At 44.0% G+C, this 19,588-nt stretch overlaps 1 protein-coding gene across 8 annotated transcripts in view; it reads left to right on the top strand.

Moving 5' to 3' along the window:
- The window catches only part of abcc3 (ATP-binding cassette, sub-family C (CFTR/MRP), member 3), a 50,044-nt gene that overhangs the window by 21,432 nt on the left and 9,024 nt on the right, over positions 1 to 19,588 (top strand). For 4 of the 8 annotated variants that reach the window (XR_006027074.1, XM_042082464.1, XM_042082469.1 and 1 more), the window contains exons 8-22: positions 672 to 923; positions 2,132 to 2,309; positions 5,240 to 5,401; positions 5,754 to 5,846; positions 6,721 to 6,924; positions 8,667 to 8,813; positions 9,233 to 9,320; positions 9,792 to 9,858; positions 11,623 to 11,749; positions 13,496 to 13,672; positions 14,043 to 14,210; positions 14,371 to 14,551; positions 14,656 to 14,767; positions 14,982 to 15,138; positions 16,430 to 16,637. Coding sequence is in view for 6 of the 8 variants with exons in the window: in XM_042082464.1 (XP_041938398.1) it covers positions 672 to 923; positions 2,132 to 2,309; positions 5,240 to 5,401; positions 5,754 to 5,846; positions 6,721 to 6,924; positions 8,667 to 8,813; positions 9,233 to 9,320; positions 9,792 to 9,858; positions 11,623 to 11,749; positions 13,496 to 13,672; positions 14,043 to 14,210; positions 14,371 to 14,551; positions 14,656 to 14,767; positions 14,982 to 15,138; positions 16,430 to 16,637 (2,321 nt within the window). In the remaining 2 variants the exon portion in view is untranslated. Of the gene's footprint in view, positions 1 to 671; positions 924 to 2,131; positions 2,310 to 5,239; positions 5,402 to 5,753; positions 5,847 to 6,720; positions 6,925 to 8,666; positions 8,814 to 9,232; positions 9,321 to 9,791; positions 9,859 to 11,622; positions 11,750 to 13,495; positions 13,673 to 14,042; positions 14,211 to 14,370; positions 14,552 to 14,655; positions 14,768 to 14,981; positions 15,139 to 16,429; positions 16,638 to 18,042; positions 18,354 to 18,468 lie in introns of those variants that run through there. The other 4 variants (XM_042082465.1, XM_042082468.1, XM_042082467.1 and 1 more) reach the window with 3 other exon arrangements.

The following is a 19,588-nucleotide window of genomic DNA, read 5'->3' as shown; positions in this document are numbered from 1 at the left end:
TCATGTACTAGATAGGCAAGGAGGACTTGCACTCTGAGAAACAAGTAATCACAAAAGGTTGGTTATTAAACCACTGTATTTAGTTTTTTACATATTTTTTCAAAAGTTTTTTTGAGGCAACACAGTGTGCAAAAAGTGCAAGAAAGTGCAAAAGTGCTGTACAAATGTTTTAGTCAGTGAAGACTATCCTCAGTGCAAAAAAGAGCAGCAGCATAGTGAGGCAACTTTTTAAACAGTCTAGAGCAGGTGCATCCAATTAGTGGCCAACAGGCCTAGCAGGTCACAGCTCATTCAGATCACATAATTGAACAATTACGTCACAATTTCATTCAATGAGTCTACCTTATAGGGCATAGTGATCAGACATAGAAAAAACAGTACAATAGACACACACGTCAAATACATTTTACAGAAAACAGGACATTTCCAATTTTTCGTTTAGACCATTAGGATGAAGAGTCTTTAGATAGAAAATATGTCATGTCATGTAGCCTACTCCCATGACTCAAAATCATCCATCATTTAAAAATAAAACAGGTTGCTGTTTTCACATCTTCCGCCAACTTAACGGTTAGCGAGAACTTGTTGTTTTGGAGATGAAGGTAGGCCTACTCAAACTGATAGGCACTTCTTTGTTTGCCTTTCTCACCGCCTCTCTCTTCAATGCGCAGCCAGCAAGACAAGCAGACTCAGGCCCTGTACTCCAAAGTGCCCTCAGGCGGCGCCGCTGCGGCCAACAACCACGCGGGCGGAGGGACTGGAAGCCCAGAGGAAGTGGAGGTCCTGCTAACCAAACAGAAGCTGTCCCACCAGCCCTCCTTCCTGCGCTCGCTGCTGCGCGCCTTCGGGCCCTATTTTCTCATGGGCTCGGCCTACAAGCTGCTACAGGACCTCATCACCTTTGTCAACCCGCAGCTGCTCAGGTAAGACGGCGGCAAATGCTAATTCTAGAGCAATGGCTCATAGAAAGCAAGCATGCAGTGTTCAATATATAGTGTGCGGTCGTATTGCACAATACAAATTGCTTTCCTGTGAAGTTACTTTGTGTACACAATATGAAATATACTCATAAAAAATGGGTGGGTCGGTGGTAGCCTAGCGGTTAATGAGCTGAGCCAGTATGCCCAGTATGCAGTGGCCTGAAAAGTTGTGGGTCAATTCCCGGCTTCCACCGTTGTGCCCTCAAGCAAGGCACTTAACCCCATGTTGCTCCGAGGACAATGGCCCATTGATTCTTATAATATAATTGATATGTAGGTTGCTTTGGATATAAGCGTATGCTAAATGAATACATGTAAACGTAAAGTACAGTGTAACAATACACTGTGTAGTATACTCTTGTCAAGATAATAGGACAGAGAATAAAGAACACAAATGGTGTTTCTATAATAAAGATAGACAAATGGTCTGTGACAATGGTTGATGTATTGATGGCATTTATTGATGGTATGATGGCATTTATTGATTTTGGTAGATTTTCGAATTGATCAGGAAACCTCCCTTTAGTTGAATTAATTCATTCATTCATTCATTCAGTCATTCAGTCTATGCAGGGTTGAATTGTTATATTGAATATGCTACTTCTCATTTGCAACTATAGCTCCGCGGCCTCTATTTGCAAATCGGATTGCCTGCTGTTTTATGAGGAGCATGTAATTACATCTGTTGTAGCCACTGAACAGTGATAAATTAAAGTAACATTTGTATATGGAAGCATAGAGGGAAATGAGTGGTCAACAATGTCCCTTTTGATCAGCGTTGCCCAGGAGACATTTTAGTTCTATTCCCCCTTTGTCTTCACTCTCGTCATCAGTTCCCAAGAACATATGGATGTTTTGCCATACAAAGAAACCATGCAAATTTGTTACCACCTCTTTTCAGGGAATGTGGATTGATTTGAATGGAGTACATTCTTACGTCAAAAACCTTGCCTGTCTGACAACCTGTCTTGTCATATGTAAGCCGAGCAATCTTTCTCAGCTTTTCTCTCTTTGGTGAAAGTTTTTTTTAATTTTTTTTTTGTATATTTTTCACATGAAAAGGCCATCAAGGCCATCAATTGTATCCTATCTTTTGCCATGTCGTTGAGCGTGTCCCGTGTCCTAAAACCAAATCGATGTTCCCTCCACAGCTTGCTCATCTCCTTCATCAAGAACAAGGATGTGCCGTCGTGGTGGGGCTTCGCCCTGGCCTTCCTCATGTTCGGCTGTGCCATCCTGCAGACCCTCATCCTGCACCAGCACTTCCAATACTGCTTTGTCACTGGCATGCACCTTCGATCCGCCATCATCGGGGCCATCTACAGAAAGGTAAGAGTCCAGGCCTCGCTCTCTGTCAACCAGGATATCACAGGTAATAGCCCCATCTGTATTTTTCAGCGGTTATGAACATGTTGATCACAAGTTCTGTGTGTTTTCTAGCTTTGAGCCTTCGTGTATGATCAGTGCCTCAGTTTGTTATGATGTTGGTTGAGTACAGTGTGGTTGGACGAAAAGACCAAATGAATCTGAGAGGAGTGGATGATGGTGGTGACCATGATGAGAGGGAGCAGTCTGGAGAGAGCTCTTGATTTTGGTATTTCATTTTGGTATTCAGAGCTGTCAGGAGGCAACAGCAACTAGGCCGGTGTCTTCCCTATGACCATCCTACAGATAGTCACATGTGACGTAAAGGTTATTTTTGCATTGTGGTGCCATGAATTATGATAGTTACATTGACATTCAGAAACCATTGATATTTTCTTTTTGGCGTGAAAGCAGTTTGATTTCTGCTTTGGTGGTTGAGGTCGGCACTCTTCTCGAAAGGAGCAACGTCAGGCTCTTGAGGAGAGTTGTGAAGAGGAAATCCACAGCTTTGTGCGGACACGTTGTTGTTTTATTCTGAGAGAGCGAGAGAGAGAAAACTTTCATATTGTTTCCCAGCCACACAATGCACCCGAGACATTTGAGGAAGTTCACGTCTGAAAGCGTTGAACAGTCTTTTCACATTAAATATTTAGCAACTCATCGTTTTTGCCACTCGTAATCTCTCTGGGATTTTTTCCTCTCACACCTAGGATTGAGCCTGCTATGGAAAAAAAATCCTTTTCTATATTTATTAGCACTTAACACCAGATGCATTGACCTCATTCTTCATCTAGCAATTGCTTTGTTTGTAACAATTACTTTAACCACCGTGGGTGCTGAATAAAAGCTTTAATGCTTCTCCACCCAAAGAAACAGGGTGTGGTGCCAGGAGAGTGGCATTCTCTCACACTGCCACGGCTCTGTGATGACTCTGGTGGTGACGAAAGAGCCCTTTCTTCATATTGGTGATGCAACAGAGCAGTTTGCGGTTTCTGGAGGAGTGTGTGTGGTTTCTTTTTGCAATCTCCTGAAATGAGCCCAAAATCATGCTGAGAGGGATGATGTTAACCTTTCCTCCTCATTCACTATCACTAGGCTTGGATGAAGAAGCTTTTTTTCCCCTCTCAAATATAAACTGTGCAATCAATTTAGAGATCAGGGCATCCCCACTCGGACTCTTAACAGGTAGTAATCATTCTGCATTTTGCGTTGACTTGCCTGACATTCCATTCAGGCAGCGATTGTGTAGCCTCTCTCGCTCAACTTGGTTGCAGGCAACAGTAGAAGCCAAGACTTGATTGGAGCTATTTTTGGGGCGCAGGAACAACAAACTAAAAACAAAATGAATGTTGGAAAACACAATTTGATGTCTTTGAACGCGATTGTTGTTACTGGAACTGTTTTTCAGTGATCGATCAGATTTCAGTGTAGTATAATGTAACAAAACCTTGGGGCAGCCGTGGCCTACTGTTTAGGGCTTCAGACTTGTAACTGGAGGGTTGCCGGTTCGAACCCTGCCACTGGGAACGGCTGAAGTGCCCCTTCACCTAACCCCTCACTGCTCCCCGAGCGCCGCTGTAGCAGACAGCTCACTGCGTCGGGATTAGTGTGTGCTTCACCTCACTGTGTGCTGACTGTGTTTCAGTAATTCACAGATTGGGATAAATACAGAGACCAAATTTCCCTCACGGGATCAAAAGAGTATATATACACTTATACTCACTTATACTTACATACATTCTTATGGCTTCGCCATTGAACAGTAGCTAGTACATAATGTCTGGTGGTGACATTCTGTGTCAAAAGTGTGTGATCCGATTCTATTGATTAAAGGAATTATCCGGAGTAAAATGCACTTTAGATCAATTTACGGATGATTGGGAGTACATACGTTGAGTTGACATCCAAATCATGTAATTCGGATGTGTTTTGAGAAAGTTCAATTTTACCGTTTTTAGTCAAAACTCGTTAGCCTGGAAGTGACCGAGGCATGTCATTTCGCCACTACAAAACGCTATTTTTATACCTCTTCTACAGTTCCAAACAACATTACACTTACGTGGTAGTGAGTAGAGGGTCCCTAAAGCCAAACCGAAGTATCCCGAGGTCTTTATGTGGTCGGATAGAGAGTCCAGAATGAATTTCATCAAGCCAGTACCTTTCCGGAAATGTTGCCATCTTTGCTGCCATCTTCAGGGGAAAGTCCGTAGGAGTCGATTGCTGAGTGTGGAGTAACACGCTCTGGAAATTCGCAATTTCGTCGCCGTTTTTAAAAAAAAAAAAAAAAAAAAAAACATAGTCCAGAATGAATTTAATCAAGCCTTTCCGGAAATGTTGCCATATTTGCTGCCACCTTCAGGGGAAAGTCCGTAGGAGTCGATTGCTGAGTGTGGAGTATTCATCCGACCACATGAAGACCTCGGGATACTTCGATTTGGCTTTAGGGACCCTCTACTTACTACCACGTAAGTGTAATGTTGTTTGGAACTGTAGAAGAGGTATAAAAATTGCGTTTTGTAGCGGCGAAATGACATGCCTCGGTCACTTCCAGGCTGACGAGTTTTGACTAAAACCGGTAAAATCGAACTTTCTCAAAACACATCCGAATGACATGATTTGGATGTCAACTCAACGTATGTACTCCCAATCATCCGTAAATTGATCTAAAGTGCATTTTACTTAATTCCTTTAAGGCTGAATAGTGGGACAGGAGTGCTGTCAGAAGTAACAAAGGAATCAAGAGCATTAACTGAACTTCACACTCATTATTGAGGGGAGACGTGATCAATTGCATCATGATTACAATACTAGATAAATGAGGGATTGACATGAATGAATGAATGAATGAATGAATGAATAGAAGGTCACAACTGTAAAAACTGTCTGTTTTCTAGTCGCTGGTCATCACTAATGAGGCGAAGCGGTCATCGACGGTGGGAGAGGTGGTGAACCTGATGTCTGTGGACGCCCAGCGCTTCATGGACCTCACCACCTTCCTCAACATGCTGTGGTCAGCTCCGCTGCAGATTGTGCTGGCTCTCTTCTTCCTCTGGCAGGTAATACCCCGCGATGACCAGCACCTCACCAAAGTGCCCCTACTCTGCCTCACCAAAGTGCCCCTACTCTGTATCTCGCCCAAACTACCTGTGTCCCAAAAAAATTACCTACATCACACCAAAACTATCTACCACACACAAACTCATCACCGAATCTACAAGTGTGCCAACAAAACTCAGCACTCTCTCATCACAGCAAAGCTATTACTGACAGTCACCCCTCTGTCCTTTCCCTCTTTTTCTTAAAAATTATTATTTCTTAAACATTGTTATTTAATTTGTTGATAAAAAGCATTTTAGTTTAATTCTTGCTAAATAATGTGTTGTTTGTGTCTGTTTTTGGGTCAAGTAGAATTTGGGCCCATCTGTCCTGGCTGGGGTTGCAGTGATGATTCTCCTCATCCCCCTCAATGCAGCCATTGCCATGAAGACCAGAGCTTACCAGGTGAGAGAGTTGTTCCTACACCTACCACTTTGAGTTTGATTGTTGAGGAAAACAACTGGAAAAGATGTATGACATTGTTTATATTTCACTAATAAAGCCCATAGACTTTGTCTACACTTTGTATATACGAAACAAATTTTATTGACGCATGTATTGGGACTTTTAAGATATAGTGCTATAATCTCACTTACCGGTTGCTTTTTCACCTTGCTAATACAACTGAGGCAAAATAAACCATGCTTCTCATATACGCACCTCTTATGTAGCATGATCAACCTGTATAGCTATAAAATGCAGAGATTTAAAAGTCCAGCTTCAGAAAGTAAAAGTCCTGCTATGTATTGGTTCTGCCTGTGCGCTTAACACAGGTGATTTCACTAATTAGCTGATCTACCTGGCTTAAGAGTTGTGATAACTAGAATCAGCTGATTAAGTGAATGATTGGAGTGAATGGTTGGACTTTTACATCTCTGATAAAATGTGATGTGAAGTAATCACTCAAAGGGCTTAAGCACTTGAAAGGCAATAGCTTGCATCAAACTGCTCCCCCACAACCTAAAAGTTGCGCAATTAATAATAATAAAAATAATAATAATAATAATAAAAAAGCTTACGGTACTTGTAATGGCTTTGCATAGCTTTATTTGTATACTGGGGTGTTAATCTTATCCATTTAAAATATACTATGAAAATACTGTAAAATATGCCTTGACAGTAAATTGTATTAGCTTCTTCTTATCTGTGTACTCAGTATGTAGAAATAAAATACTATGTGCATATTTTGTATATCAGAACATATTGTCTGAAATAGTTGAACATTTGATTGTTGTGAGTGAGTAATGAATCGTGGAGACCATTTTGACTTTTGTGATAGGTTGAGCAAATGCAGTACAAAGACGCTCGCATCAAGCTGATGAATGAAATCCTGAATGGCATCAAAGTGTTGAAGCTCTACGCCTGGGAGAAGTCCTTCCAGGAGAAGGTTCTAGAAATTCGGCGGAAGGAGCTCAGTGTGCTGCGCAAGACTGCCTACCTCAGCGCAGTCTCAATCATGGCCTGGACATCCGCCCCTTTCATGGTGAGGACATCCTGAGTGGCGAGAAGTATCATCGGCCTATTTCTATCGTCTGGATTAAATAATAACAAACAGCAACTAGTTAACCTTACAGTGCCCTCCAGAAATATTGGCACCCTTGGTAAAGTTGACAAAAAACAGGAATAAAAATCATCCTTTGGGAATTTATTGTAATCTCACAATGTGTTTTTGTTAAGAAAAATATTCATTTTTTTGAGATATTCCTTTTTCTCAGAATAAATCTGCTAAGGTTGGATTTTCCCTTGCATTGTGGAATTGCAACAAATCACCAAAAGATGATTTTTTTTAAATACCTGTTTTTAGTCAACTTAACAGGTCCAAACTCTACGAAAAGTTTCAGCGGTCACAAATTTCATTTCATTTTCACAGAACTTGGCGGAGATGATCTTCAGACCGAGCCGCACAAACGATACTTGTCAGATTTTTCTAATTCCACTTTATTGGCCCATGACTGCCAATCAAATATGGTGATGAAGCCGCAAACCAATAATTCTGGAGGGCACTGAATATGAATGCAAATAATGATTTGACTGGCCTCTTTCATGTTGATTTCTGAGTGAATTGGAAATTCTATTTTTTGTCAATTCAAATACATACATAAATGTGGGTGTGTGTGTATATGTGTGTTTGTGTGTGTGTGTGTGTGTGTGTACAGTACTGTACTGTGCAAAAGTCTGCAGAATGAGTTGACCGTCATATTCAAAATTAAGAGACCACTGCAAATTTCAATATGACGTCAACTCATTTGAATGTCACTCAGCAACCTTAGGATGATATCAGAGAAATGTCCAGTAGTCTCTTCATTTTTTCCAGAGCTGTGTATATAGACTATATATAATATATGTGTGTGTGTGTGTGTGTCTGTGTGTGATGAACCCAAATGAGAAGTGAAGCAAAGTGAACTCAAATGAGGTGCTTTAATGTTGTTGCTGGCAGTAGAGACTCCACATCGTATTGGAAATGCAAAAGACAAAAAGATCCAATCAGTAGGCTGCTCCTATAAACCTTTGCGCCACAGCTTCATGTGGTGGAAGGACACCTATACATTCTTTTCAATATTTTCCTCTCTGAAGGGGTGCTAATGTTTACCTCGGTCAGAGATTCAAGGAAAGGCCAAGCTGTCCCTACTTGGTGTCGTGAGCACCTGAGAAGAGTATGTCTAGGGCAGCCGAGGAGAAAAACAGCAACGTAAGAAAAATGGATAGAAACCCTCGAGTCTAGCCAGCCTTTAAAGCACAAAGCCCTCTTGGCCTCTAGCTGATTCACGATGGTCAGACCGAGGGAAAATGAGCGAACCATCGAGCGGCTATGTGGCAAGTGTGTGTTTAGATCCACTGCTGCATGTCCAAACAAAACACCAGGTGTCCCTCAGAGACCCTTATCTGTGAGCCAGGTTTCAAAGACCTCTAATATTGAATTGTCTCCAGTCGCTCGTCAAAAAAAAAATCTAAAACTAAACATGCAGGAATATTGAATTGTCTCCAGTCGCACGTCAAAAAAAACAAAAAAACAACTGAAGAAAAATCAGGGGACACAAAAACAGTTAAGTGGATGAGAACAGGAGTAGACAAAAACAGCCCCAAAAAAATGTGCAAATGGATTTTGTGATTAAATCTAATCCTTAGTGGTAGTCACTCTGAAAAGACTGGATTGGTTAATGGTGGAATTAAAAAAAAACACTAGAGGACTTCTCTCACTGTTCCTGTTTGTCCATTTCTTTTCAGGTCGCCCTGACATCATTTGCCGTGTATGTAACAGTGGACGAGAACAACGTTTTGGATGCTCAGAAGGCCTTTGTGTCCCTGGCCCTGTTCAATATCCTCAGGTTCCCCCTCAACATGCTACCCCAGGTCATCAGCAGCATTGTGCAAGTAAGAGCCTCTCCGCCACCGCAAACACAGATTCTGTGTTTTGATTTTGTAAACGCTCTGGTCATGTTGAACACAAACCCGGCAGTGGCCAGATGCCTAGTTTAGTTTTGGACGTGGATGACTCACTGGAGTAGGGATGTATGTGTGTGAGATTGCTGCTTTGTTTAAGGGAAGGAAGAACTGTTTATTCAAATAGTACTCGCTCTGCTCAGGGACATCTTCATCAATCATCCAAAATGCCTCTCTTGTTCTCACTCACTCTCTTTCTCTCTCTCTCTCTCTCACTCCCCCCCACCTCTCTTTCTCTGTCTCTCTCTCACTTCCCCCCACCTCTCTCTCTCTCTCTCTCTCACTCACTCTCTCTGTCTCTCTCTCCCCCTTTTCTGTTTTGCTTCCCTTGTTGACCCCCTGATGAACAGGCCAGCGTGTCTCTGAAGCGAATCCAGGATTTTCTTAGTCACGATGAGCTGGACCCTGAAGCCGTGGACAGAAAGCACACCGGCTCAGGTATGCACAAATCCCACACACACCTACACACACATACACGCCTACACACACACACATCCCCTTTTGTTCTTCTGGCTTACATCAGGCAACCCGAAAACCTCCCTTGGCAGGTTAGTATTGTTATAAAATCTTTTTTTGACCGTGGGTCTCTTATTTTTGTCTAGTCATTGTGAGAATGCTCTTCACACCATGGAGTGAAAGGAAGTGAGTCCGACAGTCTGTGTTTATGCTGAGTCATGATTTTTTTTAGCTTGTTTTCTTCTCTCTCTCGCTCTCTCACTCTCTTAAATTCAAATCTTCAAAGTCAATTTATTTAAATTATAAAATAAAATAAAATAAAATAGAACATACATGCATATGAATGAAGAAAAAACACACACACACACACACACACACACATGAATAATCATAAACTAACTAAAAAATCCCAGTGTCTTCACTGACTAAAGCAACACTGCTGTTCACTTTCAGAATTTGCTGTGGCAGTCATCAATGGGTCGTACTCATGGGCCAAGCAAGACCCCACTACGCTTCACAAGTAAGACCCCACAAACCATCCACCAACCCCACAACCCTGCCCAAACAATTTACATTTACTCATTTAGCAAACAACTTTCTTTCTAAGCATCTCACAGTACATAACAGGTAATTTCATCAGTAAAGGGCTTGTTGGCACCTCACTAAAGTACAGTAGTTGAAAGTAATATTGCCAAGTACTCAAATAGTAAACATTTGTGGAGATGTTGTGAAGTTTTGTAAGTGCATTCAAATCTACAGTGGCATATGGCTGACCTCCCATGTGTTCCAGCGCACAATTAGTCATGCTCCGCCTTGTTCTCATGCCTGTTCTGGAACAGCGGTACAATAGAGATGTGTGAAACTCGTTCTGTGGACACACCAACCCAGCTTTGCCACACTGTCTGGAGGGAAGCAAGCGACTCCAATGCAATTTGTTTGCATTTACCCGACTCTAACTGAATCAAATTAAATCAGGGCGGAAATCAAATAGAGCCATGAATCAAGTTGGAACTAATTGTGACCGACTTATGAATGACTGTCTCCAGTGTACTGTTATCGTGTCGTGTTTGCATGTCGATGCACTGATGTTAAGTCATTTATTTATCACTTTCCTCCAAAAGTGACTCGCAGTACATTTCATATACATTTTAATCTGTAGCCTGTGTGTACTCCCTCCCTCCTCTTCTCTGTAGACTTATGTATGGGAAGATGCCTCCTCTTTCTGTCCTTATGTGACGTTTGTCTGTCTGCAGTCCCAGCATATGGTTATGTCATGCGCTAATTTGATTCCATATGTCTCTAGTCCCAATCTGATCCCAGTCGTCGCTCTATAATGCCTTTCTGTTAAGTCTTGTTTTAATGTTGTCCTATAGTAAAGTCTGTCTGTCCACAGTCCTGTTGTAGATGTTCCTATTCCCATGCAGTGCCTCTGTCTCTGGCATAGCGTGATGTCTACAGGGTGTGCAGCTGCTCTGTCACATTCCCTGTGTGTAATCCTTACTTGATGTCTCTAACTCCCATCATGATTTGTACGTGTGTAGCACCAAGGTGATGTCTCTCACGATAGCCTAACATGCGCGCTAACATGTCTGCAATGATGAGTTATACAATATATGATGATGTGTTATACAATATATGATGATTAACTCGTGCCTCTAGCTCAACTTAACTTACTTAATCCTCTTCGCCCCTACGGGAGCATAGGGCCTCAGTGAAGTGTCTCCACCGTTTCCGGTCATGTGCGGTCTTCTTCACCTCCTGCCACGAGGTGTTGGTTCTGGTGCCTCTAGCATTAGCGTGTTTTCTTGCTGTTTCAAACCCACATTGGGATGTCTTTCTCTCCGTCCTTTGCATTAATGGGATGACTTTGTGCCTGCACTGTGATATCTCCTGTCTGTCTCTGACAAGCTGTCTGTCTGTCTCTCCGTCCCTTGTGTTAATGGGATGTCTTTGTGCCTTTGTAGTCCTCCTGTGATATCTTTCTTTCTTTCTTTCTTTCTTTCTTTCTTTCTTTCTGTCTCTCTGACGAGGTGTCTGTCTGTCTCTCCGTCCCTTGTGTTAATGGGATGTCTTTGTGCCTTTGTAGTCCTCCTGTGATATCTTTCTTTCTTTCTTTCTTTCTTTCTTTCTTTCTTTCTGTCTCTCTGACGAGGTGTCTGTCTGTCTGTCCGTCCCTTGTGTTAATGGGATGTCTTTGTGCCTTTGTAGTCCTCCTGTGATATCCTTCTTTCTTTCTTTCTGTCTGTCTCTCTGACGAGCTGTCTGTCTGTCTCTCCGTCCCCAGCATTAATGTGATGGTGCCCCAGGGCACGCTGCTGGCTGTGGTGGGACACGTGGGCTGTGGGAAGTCCTCCCTGGTCTCGGCCCTGCTGGGGGAGATGGAGAAGCTGGAGGGGCAGATCACGGTGAAGGTGCGTGCCATCTGAACACCCCACTCTCGCGGTGCCTGCCGTGCCCGCTGTGCCAGCATCAGAGAACCAGCGGTGCCAGGGCAGTGTGCAGACTGATGGAAGCAATGCCCTAGTGGTGTCATTAGCTTGAATAAACGTCACTGGTCGCTGCAATCTAAATTATACACCAAACATGATATCCCCATATGGCCTTCCCAGAAACTGAACATTTCCTTATTGGTAATAAAACAACTAGAATAGCCTTTTTATTGTGTAATATCATTTATGGATATGTTCATAAAAATGATTAAAATAATTGTATCTATCAAATTGAAGAAGAAAACAACAAGCGCAATTCGCATCATGCCTTAGTCTTCACATCTCAACCTGTCCTGAAACCTTGTTAAATTGTTGTGTGTGTCGTCGTCACAAGACAGTGTGGCAGGCCTCGTCGACAAGTCGAATCTTCAAAGCACACCCTCTCTCTCTTTTTCTCTGTCTCTCTCTTCTTCCTGGGAGAGGTTAAAAGCCTTTTTTCTGTAGTGGCTCTATAGTGGATGAAAGGCAGGCCAGGACACGGCCTCAGCCAACCCTGTGACAGAGTGCACCGCTATTGGGGAATACAGGAGCTAAATTGAACTGCCTCTCGCTAGCGTGGGTTATTTTTGATCCTTGCACTCACTAGCTATTTCACCACAGGGTCACACAGGGAATGGAGAAACTGTCTCTTTTTTTGTGGTCTGTGGACCACAGGGGAGGAAAGTGTTTCAAGAAACCGTGTTCGTATGCAGTGCAAGGCCTTTATTAATTTCATTAGTCGATCAGTTAATAAGTTAAGTAGGAAGTCCAATAATGAGCTTGAGGCATACCACACTGGACATGGCAAACCAGGTGTGTCTCCTGAATTTATGACCAACGTCTAAACAGGGAGCCTGAGTACCATTTGAAATCCCTGTTTCCACTGTCCACAATGTAAGCAGAGCATGGCAGTGTATAAATCTGCTGAGTCATGGATCTTGTAAAAAGCACTTAACCTTTAGAACCCGATTGACGCAAAGCGCGTCAAAAAACACACCCTTTCTTCTCTGTTACATTTCTCCGCGACTGTTCATCGCAACGAGATAAAACCTTTATTGCATGACAGAGAAGAAGTGGGGCTTTTCAAAGAGACTACGCACTTGTCTGTACGATCAAGTATGAAAATAAAAAAATCATGAAATTAAATCAAATTGCATCATATTTACAGTCTATACTTCTCTGCGTTCACCTGCGCACCCATTACTCTCGTTTGAATTACTCACGAACCCGTGATCGCATTTATTTCCGTAAATCACACACCACATATTTCTGTAAATTGCTCAGCCCCAGAGTATCCCTCCAACATGGCAATTATATTGCCCGTTTCAGGACAGTCTGCCCTACACACACATGAAATGCATGTAGAGCTATGAGCTTGCTGTGGTGAGATACAGGTCAAAATATAAGAATTTTTATAATATGATTTTTATATTTTAATTCTTTAAAAATCTAAATAAAATCAATGCTAGTACTAATACATGAAATGATGGCAGATCTGGATAGCCTAGACTCTGCTGAAAAAAACAATGTATAATATGTGTGTAATATGAATAAAGGTAGTGAAAATGCCCTTAAAACAGCTTAGGGTTCTAAGGTTTAATGGTTAATTAATGATCAAAGTGGAAAGACGGTTAAGTAGCTTGAAGCCTGGTACGCTGGAGGTTTGCTGACGTGCGTCTCGCTCTGCAGGGCTCAGTGGCTTATGTGCCCCAGCAAGCCTGGATCCAGAACGCTACGCTGAGGGACAACATCCTGTTTGGCCAGCCCTACATGGAGCAGAAGTACCGCTGTGTCCTGGAGGCCTGTGCCCTGGTCACCGACTTGGAAGTGCTTCCGGGCGGCGACCAGACGGAGATTGGGGAGAAGGTAACGGAGCAAAGAGGAGTGAAATGAGTGGTCACTTATAAAACTCCTCCGTATGAAGGAGCCTGTCGTTGTGTAATTTTCCCCTGTCACATGTCCAACAATCTCATGTGCGTTTTACATGTAGATTTGAACTGTTATGCCACATTGGAAACAGACAGAACATACACTTTATAGAAAATAGTGTCAACGTAACCCCACACTGGATAACAGAACTATACTGTACTATGATACAACTATACCTTTAGAAAGGCACACAATTGAACACAATGAAATGCAGATTGCTATTCCTTTTGGAATATTTGAAGTTGATAGCTGTCATGCTGATTATTCTAACTCTCTTCACTCCACTTGGATCCCATTCCCTCCACAGGGCATCAACCTCTCTGGCGGTCAGAGGCAGAGGGTGAGCCTGGCGCGGGCGCTCTACAGCGACGCCGATGTCTACCTGCTGGACGACCCGCTGTCAGCCGTGGACGCCCACGTGGCCAAGCACATCTTCGACCATGTCATCGGCCCCGAGGGGGCACTTCAGGGAAAGGTACCGGCAGGAATCAGGGGTGTCAGTAGCAGGATTTGGTCTCTCCTGTCTTTTGTCTCAGGAGTGCAGAGGGACAAGGATTTGTGCACTGGTTGTTAATGTTATTGTTAAGTGTCACATTGGCATTGACGATAGTGTGTGTGTGTGTGTGTGTTTGCAGACACGGATTCTGGTGACGCATGGCATCAGCTTCCTGCCGCAGGTTGACAACATCCTGGTCATGGTAGATGGCCGAGTGTCAGAGATGGGCTCCTTCCAGGACCTGCTCAAGCAGAATGGAGCTTTCGCAGAGTTCCTCAGGAACTACTCGATGGAAGACATCATAGAGGATGAAATGACCAGTACGTTTTCTACGTATCGACTTCTTTGTGTATGTGTGTGTGTGTATGTGTTTGTGTGTGTGTTTTAACACTACCCGCTCTGTACTCTCTACTTTGATCATCAGTGGAGATGATCGAGGAGGAGGACGAGTCATTCCCTGACGACGCACTTAGCAACCACACAGATATGGTGGACAACGAGCCAGTGGTCAATGAAACACGCAGACAGTTCATGAGGTATTTATCCTATAATACCTCCTACCCATGACCAGATTCTGATTATTAGGCAGAACTAGTCATCCTACGGTTGCTGAGTGACAGAGATGAGCTGACGGTCATATTGAAAATTAAGAGGCCACAGCAAATTTGAAGATGACCGTCAACTCATTATGTATGACAAGACACTGTCTTCTAAGCTCTTTCTGCTCTCTCCCCACCCCCCCCCTGGCAGGCAGATCAGTATCATGTCCTCCGACGGGGAGAACCCCAAGTCCAAGTCGATCCGCAAGCGGCGCTGCAGCGAGCTCAAGCACGCGGAACCGACGGCGGAGAAGACGGAACCGAAGGTGGACAAACTCATCCAAGCCGAGACAGCGGAGACGGGCAAGGTGAGCTGACGCAACGGTGCCCCCTCATGGGGCCAGCATCGACCACTCACACTTACGAAGAGACTGCGCCTAAGGAGAGCTGGGTTTCGAGCCAGAAGCTGAGTCTATTGACCCGGGGAGAATCGCTTTAGCCAGAGGGGTAGCATAATTGGCTTTTCTAAATCCTGAATTTGGAGGAACATGAGCGTTAAGTGCGTAGTGTAGACAGGCCAGATTGGGCTCGTGTCCTTTAGACTCTCTCTGGTTAATCAGTCTGTCAGTCCATCTGTTTAGCTGTCTGTCCGTCTATCAGCCCCCAACAGCCGTGCGCCAACTGGAACGTTTGCCACTTGGATAATGATAGCGTCCATAATTTGCACATATCTTTACACGTCTTACATGTTCAAACAATGGTAGCAGGAACACACATACAGTGCATCTATTTTCCTAAAACTCAAGAGTTTTAACATTTCATCTGTGATTTAAAAAGATGAAAACGCAAAACGTTTTCATAAATGAAATAATGAAGATGTAATTTGCTTGTTATGAAAAGAGCAGAGTTGGAACGTTCCATGAACAGTCTGTATGCATCACCAGTTTGACAACTGGTGCTTTAACTACCCCTAACCTTTACACAGGCTGTGTTTGAGTGGGCGATGTTGAGCACTGTTCATCAGATTATTTACCACAAACCTTTATCATCACAGACCTCGTGTGACTCATGTTATGTTGCCTCTCCTTTGCAAATGAAATTCAAAGATGTCAAAGCTTTTTAGGCTCATGTTTGAATGCATGTATGCTTGTGCATGTGTGTCTTTCTCTGTGTGTCTGTGTGTGTGTGTGTGTGTGTGTGTGTGTGTCTGTGTGTGTCTGTGTGTGTGTGTGTGTGTGTCTTTCTCTCTGTGTGTATGTGTGTGTGTGTGTGTCTTTCTCTGTGTGTCTGTCTGTGTGTGTGTGTGTGTGTGTGTGTCTGTGTGTGTGTCCGTGTGTGTGTGTGTGTGTGTGTCTGTGTGTGTGTCCGTGTGTGTGTGTGTGTGTGTGTGTGTGTGTGTGTGTGTGTGTGTGTCTGTGTGTGTTTGTGTGTGTGTGTGTGTCTTTCTCTCTGTGTGTATGTGTGTGTGTGTGTGTGTGTGTGTGTGTCTTTCTCTGTGTGTCTGTCTGTGTGTGTGTGTGTCTGTGTGTGTGTGTGTCTGTGTGTGTGTGTGTGTGTGTGTGTGTGTGTGTGTGTGTGTGTGTGTGTGTGTGTGTGTGTGTGTATGTCTTTCTCTGTCTGTGTGTGTGTGTGTGTGTGTGTGTGTGTGTGCATCCACAGGTGAAGATGAAGGTGTACTTGGAGTACGTGAAGGCGGTGGGGCCTCTCCTCTCGCTCTTCATCTGCTTCCTGTACGGATGCCAGAGCGCCTCGGCCATCGGCGCCAACATCTGGCTCACCCAGTGGACCAACGACGCCAAGTTCAACAAAACGGAGACAGACACTAATATGAGGGTGGGGGTGTACGCCGTACTGGGCATGACACAAGGTACGCATTCGTGACCTCCCTCTGACCCCTACAAGCAGAGCTGCTAGGGACAAAGACAGCTAGGGACTCCACATTAGCATTAACAGCAGTACAGAGTCTTAAGTATAAGTATAAGTATATATACTCTTTTGATCCCGTGAGGGAAATTTGGTCTCTACATTTATCCCAATCCGTGAATTAGTGAAACACACACAGCACACAGTGAACACACAGTGAGGTGAAGCACACACTAATCCCGACGCAGTGAGCTGCCTGCTACAGCGGCCCTCGGGGGGCAGTGAGGGGTTACGTGCCTTGCTCAAGGGCACTTCAGCCGTTCCTACTGGTCGGGGTTCGAACCACAAGTCCGAAGCGCTAACCAGTAGGCCATGGCTGCCCCACAACTGCTCTTTTCAAGCAGTTTCTCAGCCTACGTTGCCGACTGCTTTAAAGAGACATGCAGCCGAAGCTATCTAGAGTTTGAACCAGCACGCAAATGTTTGCAAGTGCAAATGCATTACTCATTCTTCTGCAAGTTAATGGGGTTACCACGTCTCACACCCCTACTAAGACTTACTCGGACTTCCACTACTAGTCACAAGCAAAAAAAAAAACAGTTTGGGAGTTTCGCTTAGACTCAGGCTGTTTGAGATGGTTAGAAAAGACTCTGCTTTGAGTTACTGTAGAGTTTGCAGATGCATGCAGCCATGAAGCTGTTGTGACCACAGTACTTCCACTGAGGCTAAATTAGGGCAGTTATAGATAGATAATAAGCAGTGTAGATACATAATAGATAATACATATCTGACACATCTGTGGTGTTAACACAAAAGTCCCAGCTTCACTCGAATCATGCTTGAGAGACTGCTGACACTAATGATGAACTTTGAGCCTGAAGTAGTTGGGACATGTGGGTCTCACAAGGATCACTTACAGGGTCAGACAAGCAGCACTGCGCTAGTTTTTATTTGGCATGCACAGTAAGCGTGGCCTCTGAACTTATTTATGTGCACAGCTAGGATCTGCTGATAACATGCCTGAACATGTATGTGTTATTGATGGTCTCCGCACAGATAGATTTCCTGTTGTGACGACGTAATGCATTTGTGATGTGTGAGCTGGTGTTTGAGTTCAGCTGGATAATGATGTGGATGTGCCCAAACTGAATTGCCAATGCCTGCTGTGTGTTTGTTTACACTGCAATCATGGTACGACCCCTAATTCACCTCCAGCTGTAGAGCCTGCATGTGTCGGGGTTCCCCCTCTTCCCCTCTCCTTGAATGGACCCTCCCAAACTCTCTCCCGCGATGGGCCTTAGAAGTTACCGTCCTCACTTCCTCTCTTCCTCCTCTTCCCTTCTTCTCTCCCTCTCTCTCTTCCTCCCTCCATCTCACACACACACACACACACACACACACACTCACAGGCTTCCTGGTCATGCTCTCCACGCTCATCCTGTCGTTGGGCAAAATCAAGGCGGCGCGCAAGCTGCACGCGATGCTGCTGGAGAACAAGTTCCACACGCCGCAGGCCTTCTACGACACCACGCCGCTGGGCCGCATCATCAACCGTTTCTCCAAGGACATCTACGTGATCGACGAAGCGCTGCCCTCCACCATACTCATGTTCCTGGGCACCTTCTTCAACTCGATCTCTGTCATGATTGTCATTATTTTCAGTACGCCCATCTTTGCCGTGGTCATCATCCCCCTGGCTCTCATTTACTTCTTTGTACAGGTAAACAAAACCATCAGCAACAACAACAGCAGCAGCACCAGAAGGGAGAACTAGGAACTCCACTGGTTTTGTGTTGTGTTGGGTCTTTCCTCTTTGACTGTTATCTTTTTCGCAGTTGGAGAGCTGCCTAAAAGCTGGAGGTTTCTAATGGGTCCCCTGAGCTTCCTCTCTATTGCAGCTGTGCAGCTTCGTCATGGCAGGAGTCTTCCTCAAATATGTCATACTCCTGACCAGTGGCTCTATCCACCCCCCACCCCCTCTCTCTGTCATTTCATTTTCTGTTGTTAGAGCATTTATCTAATGGCATCTCTCTACGCAGTCGCACGTTTTTATCAACTCAGCAACCTGCCTACTTCCTGCCTGCTGCAACCCTGTTTGCTCTCTCTTCCCCTTTGCTCTGTATATAGTACACACCAGCACACACACACACACACACACACACACACACACCAGCACACACACACACACACACCAGCACACACACACACACACCCTCTCTCATGTGCTTGCACTTGCACACAAATACAGACGTGTGTACACATTCAAAACAAACACACTCTCTGAGGATCAGGATGTAATGAGGTATACAAAGGCTGCGTAGTTGTAATGGCAGTGTGGTGAAATGTGAAGCAACAGCAGCCACATTTGTGGCCTCTATTTGGAGTATGTGATGACTCCGACTAAGTTTCTTCCTTCCTTTTCATAGAATGGCGCACAGGCTCCCCCTAGTCACTATTAGGTAGAATTGCAAGTAGATGTTTGAAGTGTTCTTACTTGTGTAGAAGTGCCTTTTTTACCACATATTCTTATTTCCAGTGTTGCAGACTACATTGCGGGTTCACAAATGAAGGAAGAAAGGCAGTATTAGGGGCAGGTCATGAGACAAGCTCGGCATAAGAAAGAAATCAGTCTTGCTTTTCACTTTTTTTTTTTCAGTTTTAACAGTGAGTTTTATCTTAAGCAGATTCAGAAGACCTATGCCACCACTCTATTACCACACCCAACCCCACCCAACCCCATCCCCACCCACTCAGTTACCCTCTGACCTGTCTCGACCTACAGCTCTGGAGATGCAGGCCAAGAGACGGTTGCTAAAATAAACCTTTTTTCTCTTCAAAAAAAGCAACAAAAAAAAAAACAATTCAACTGAGCAAAAAATCGAGACAAAAACAATTAATCCATCCTTCATCATTTGTCCCTCCCAACCCCCTCTCCCCTCCTTTCCCTTCTCCTTT

The sequence above is a fragment of the Alosa sapidissima genome, chromosome 24, assembly GCF_018492685.1.
Source record: "Alosa sapidissima isolate fAloSap1 chromosome 24, fAloSap1.pri, whole genome shotgun sequence".
Classification (NCBI taxonomy): domain Eukaryota; kingdom Metazoa; phylum Chordata; class Actinopteri; order Clupeiformes; family Clupeidae; genus Alosa; species Alosa sapidissima.
The sequence above is the reverse complement of the archived record's forward strand: the minus strand, read 5'-3'. Positions and strand labels throughout refer to the sequence as shown.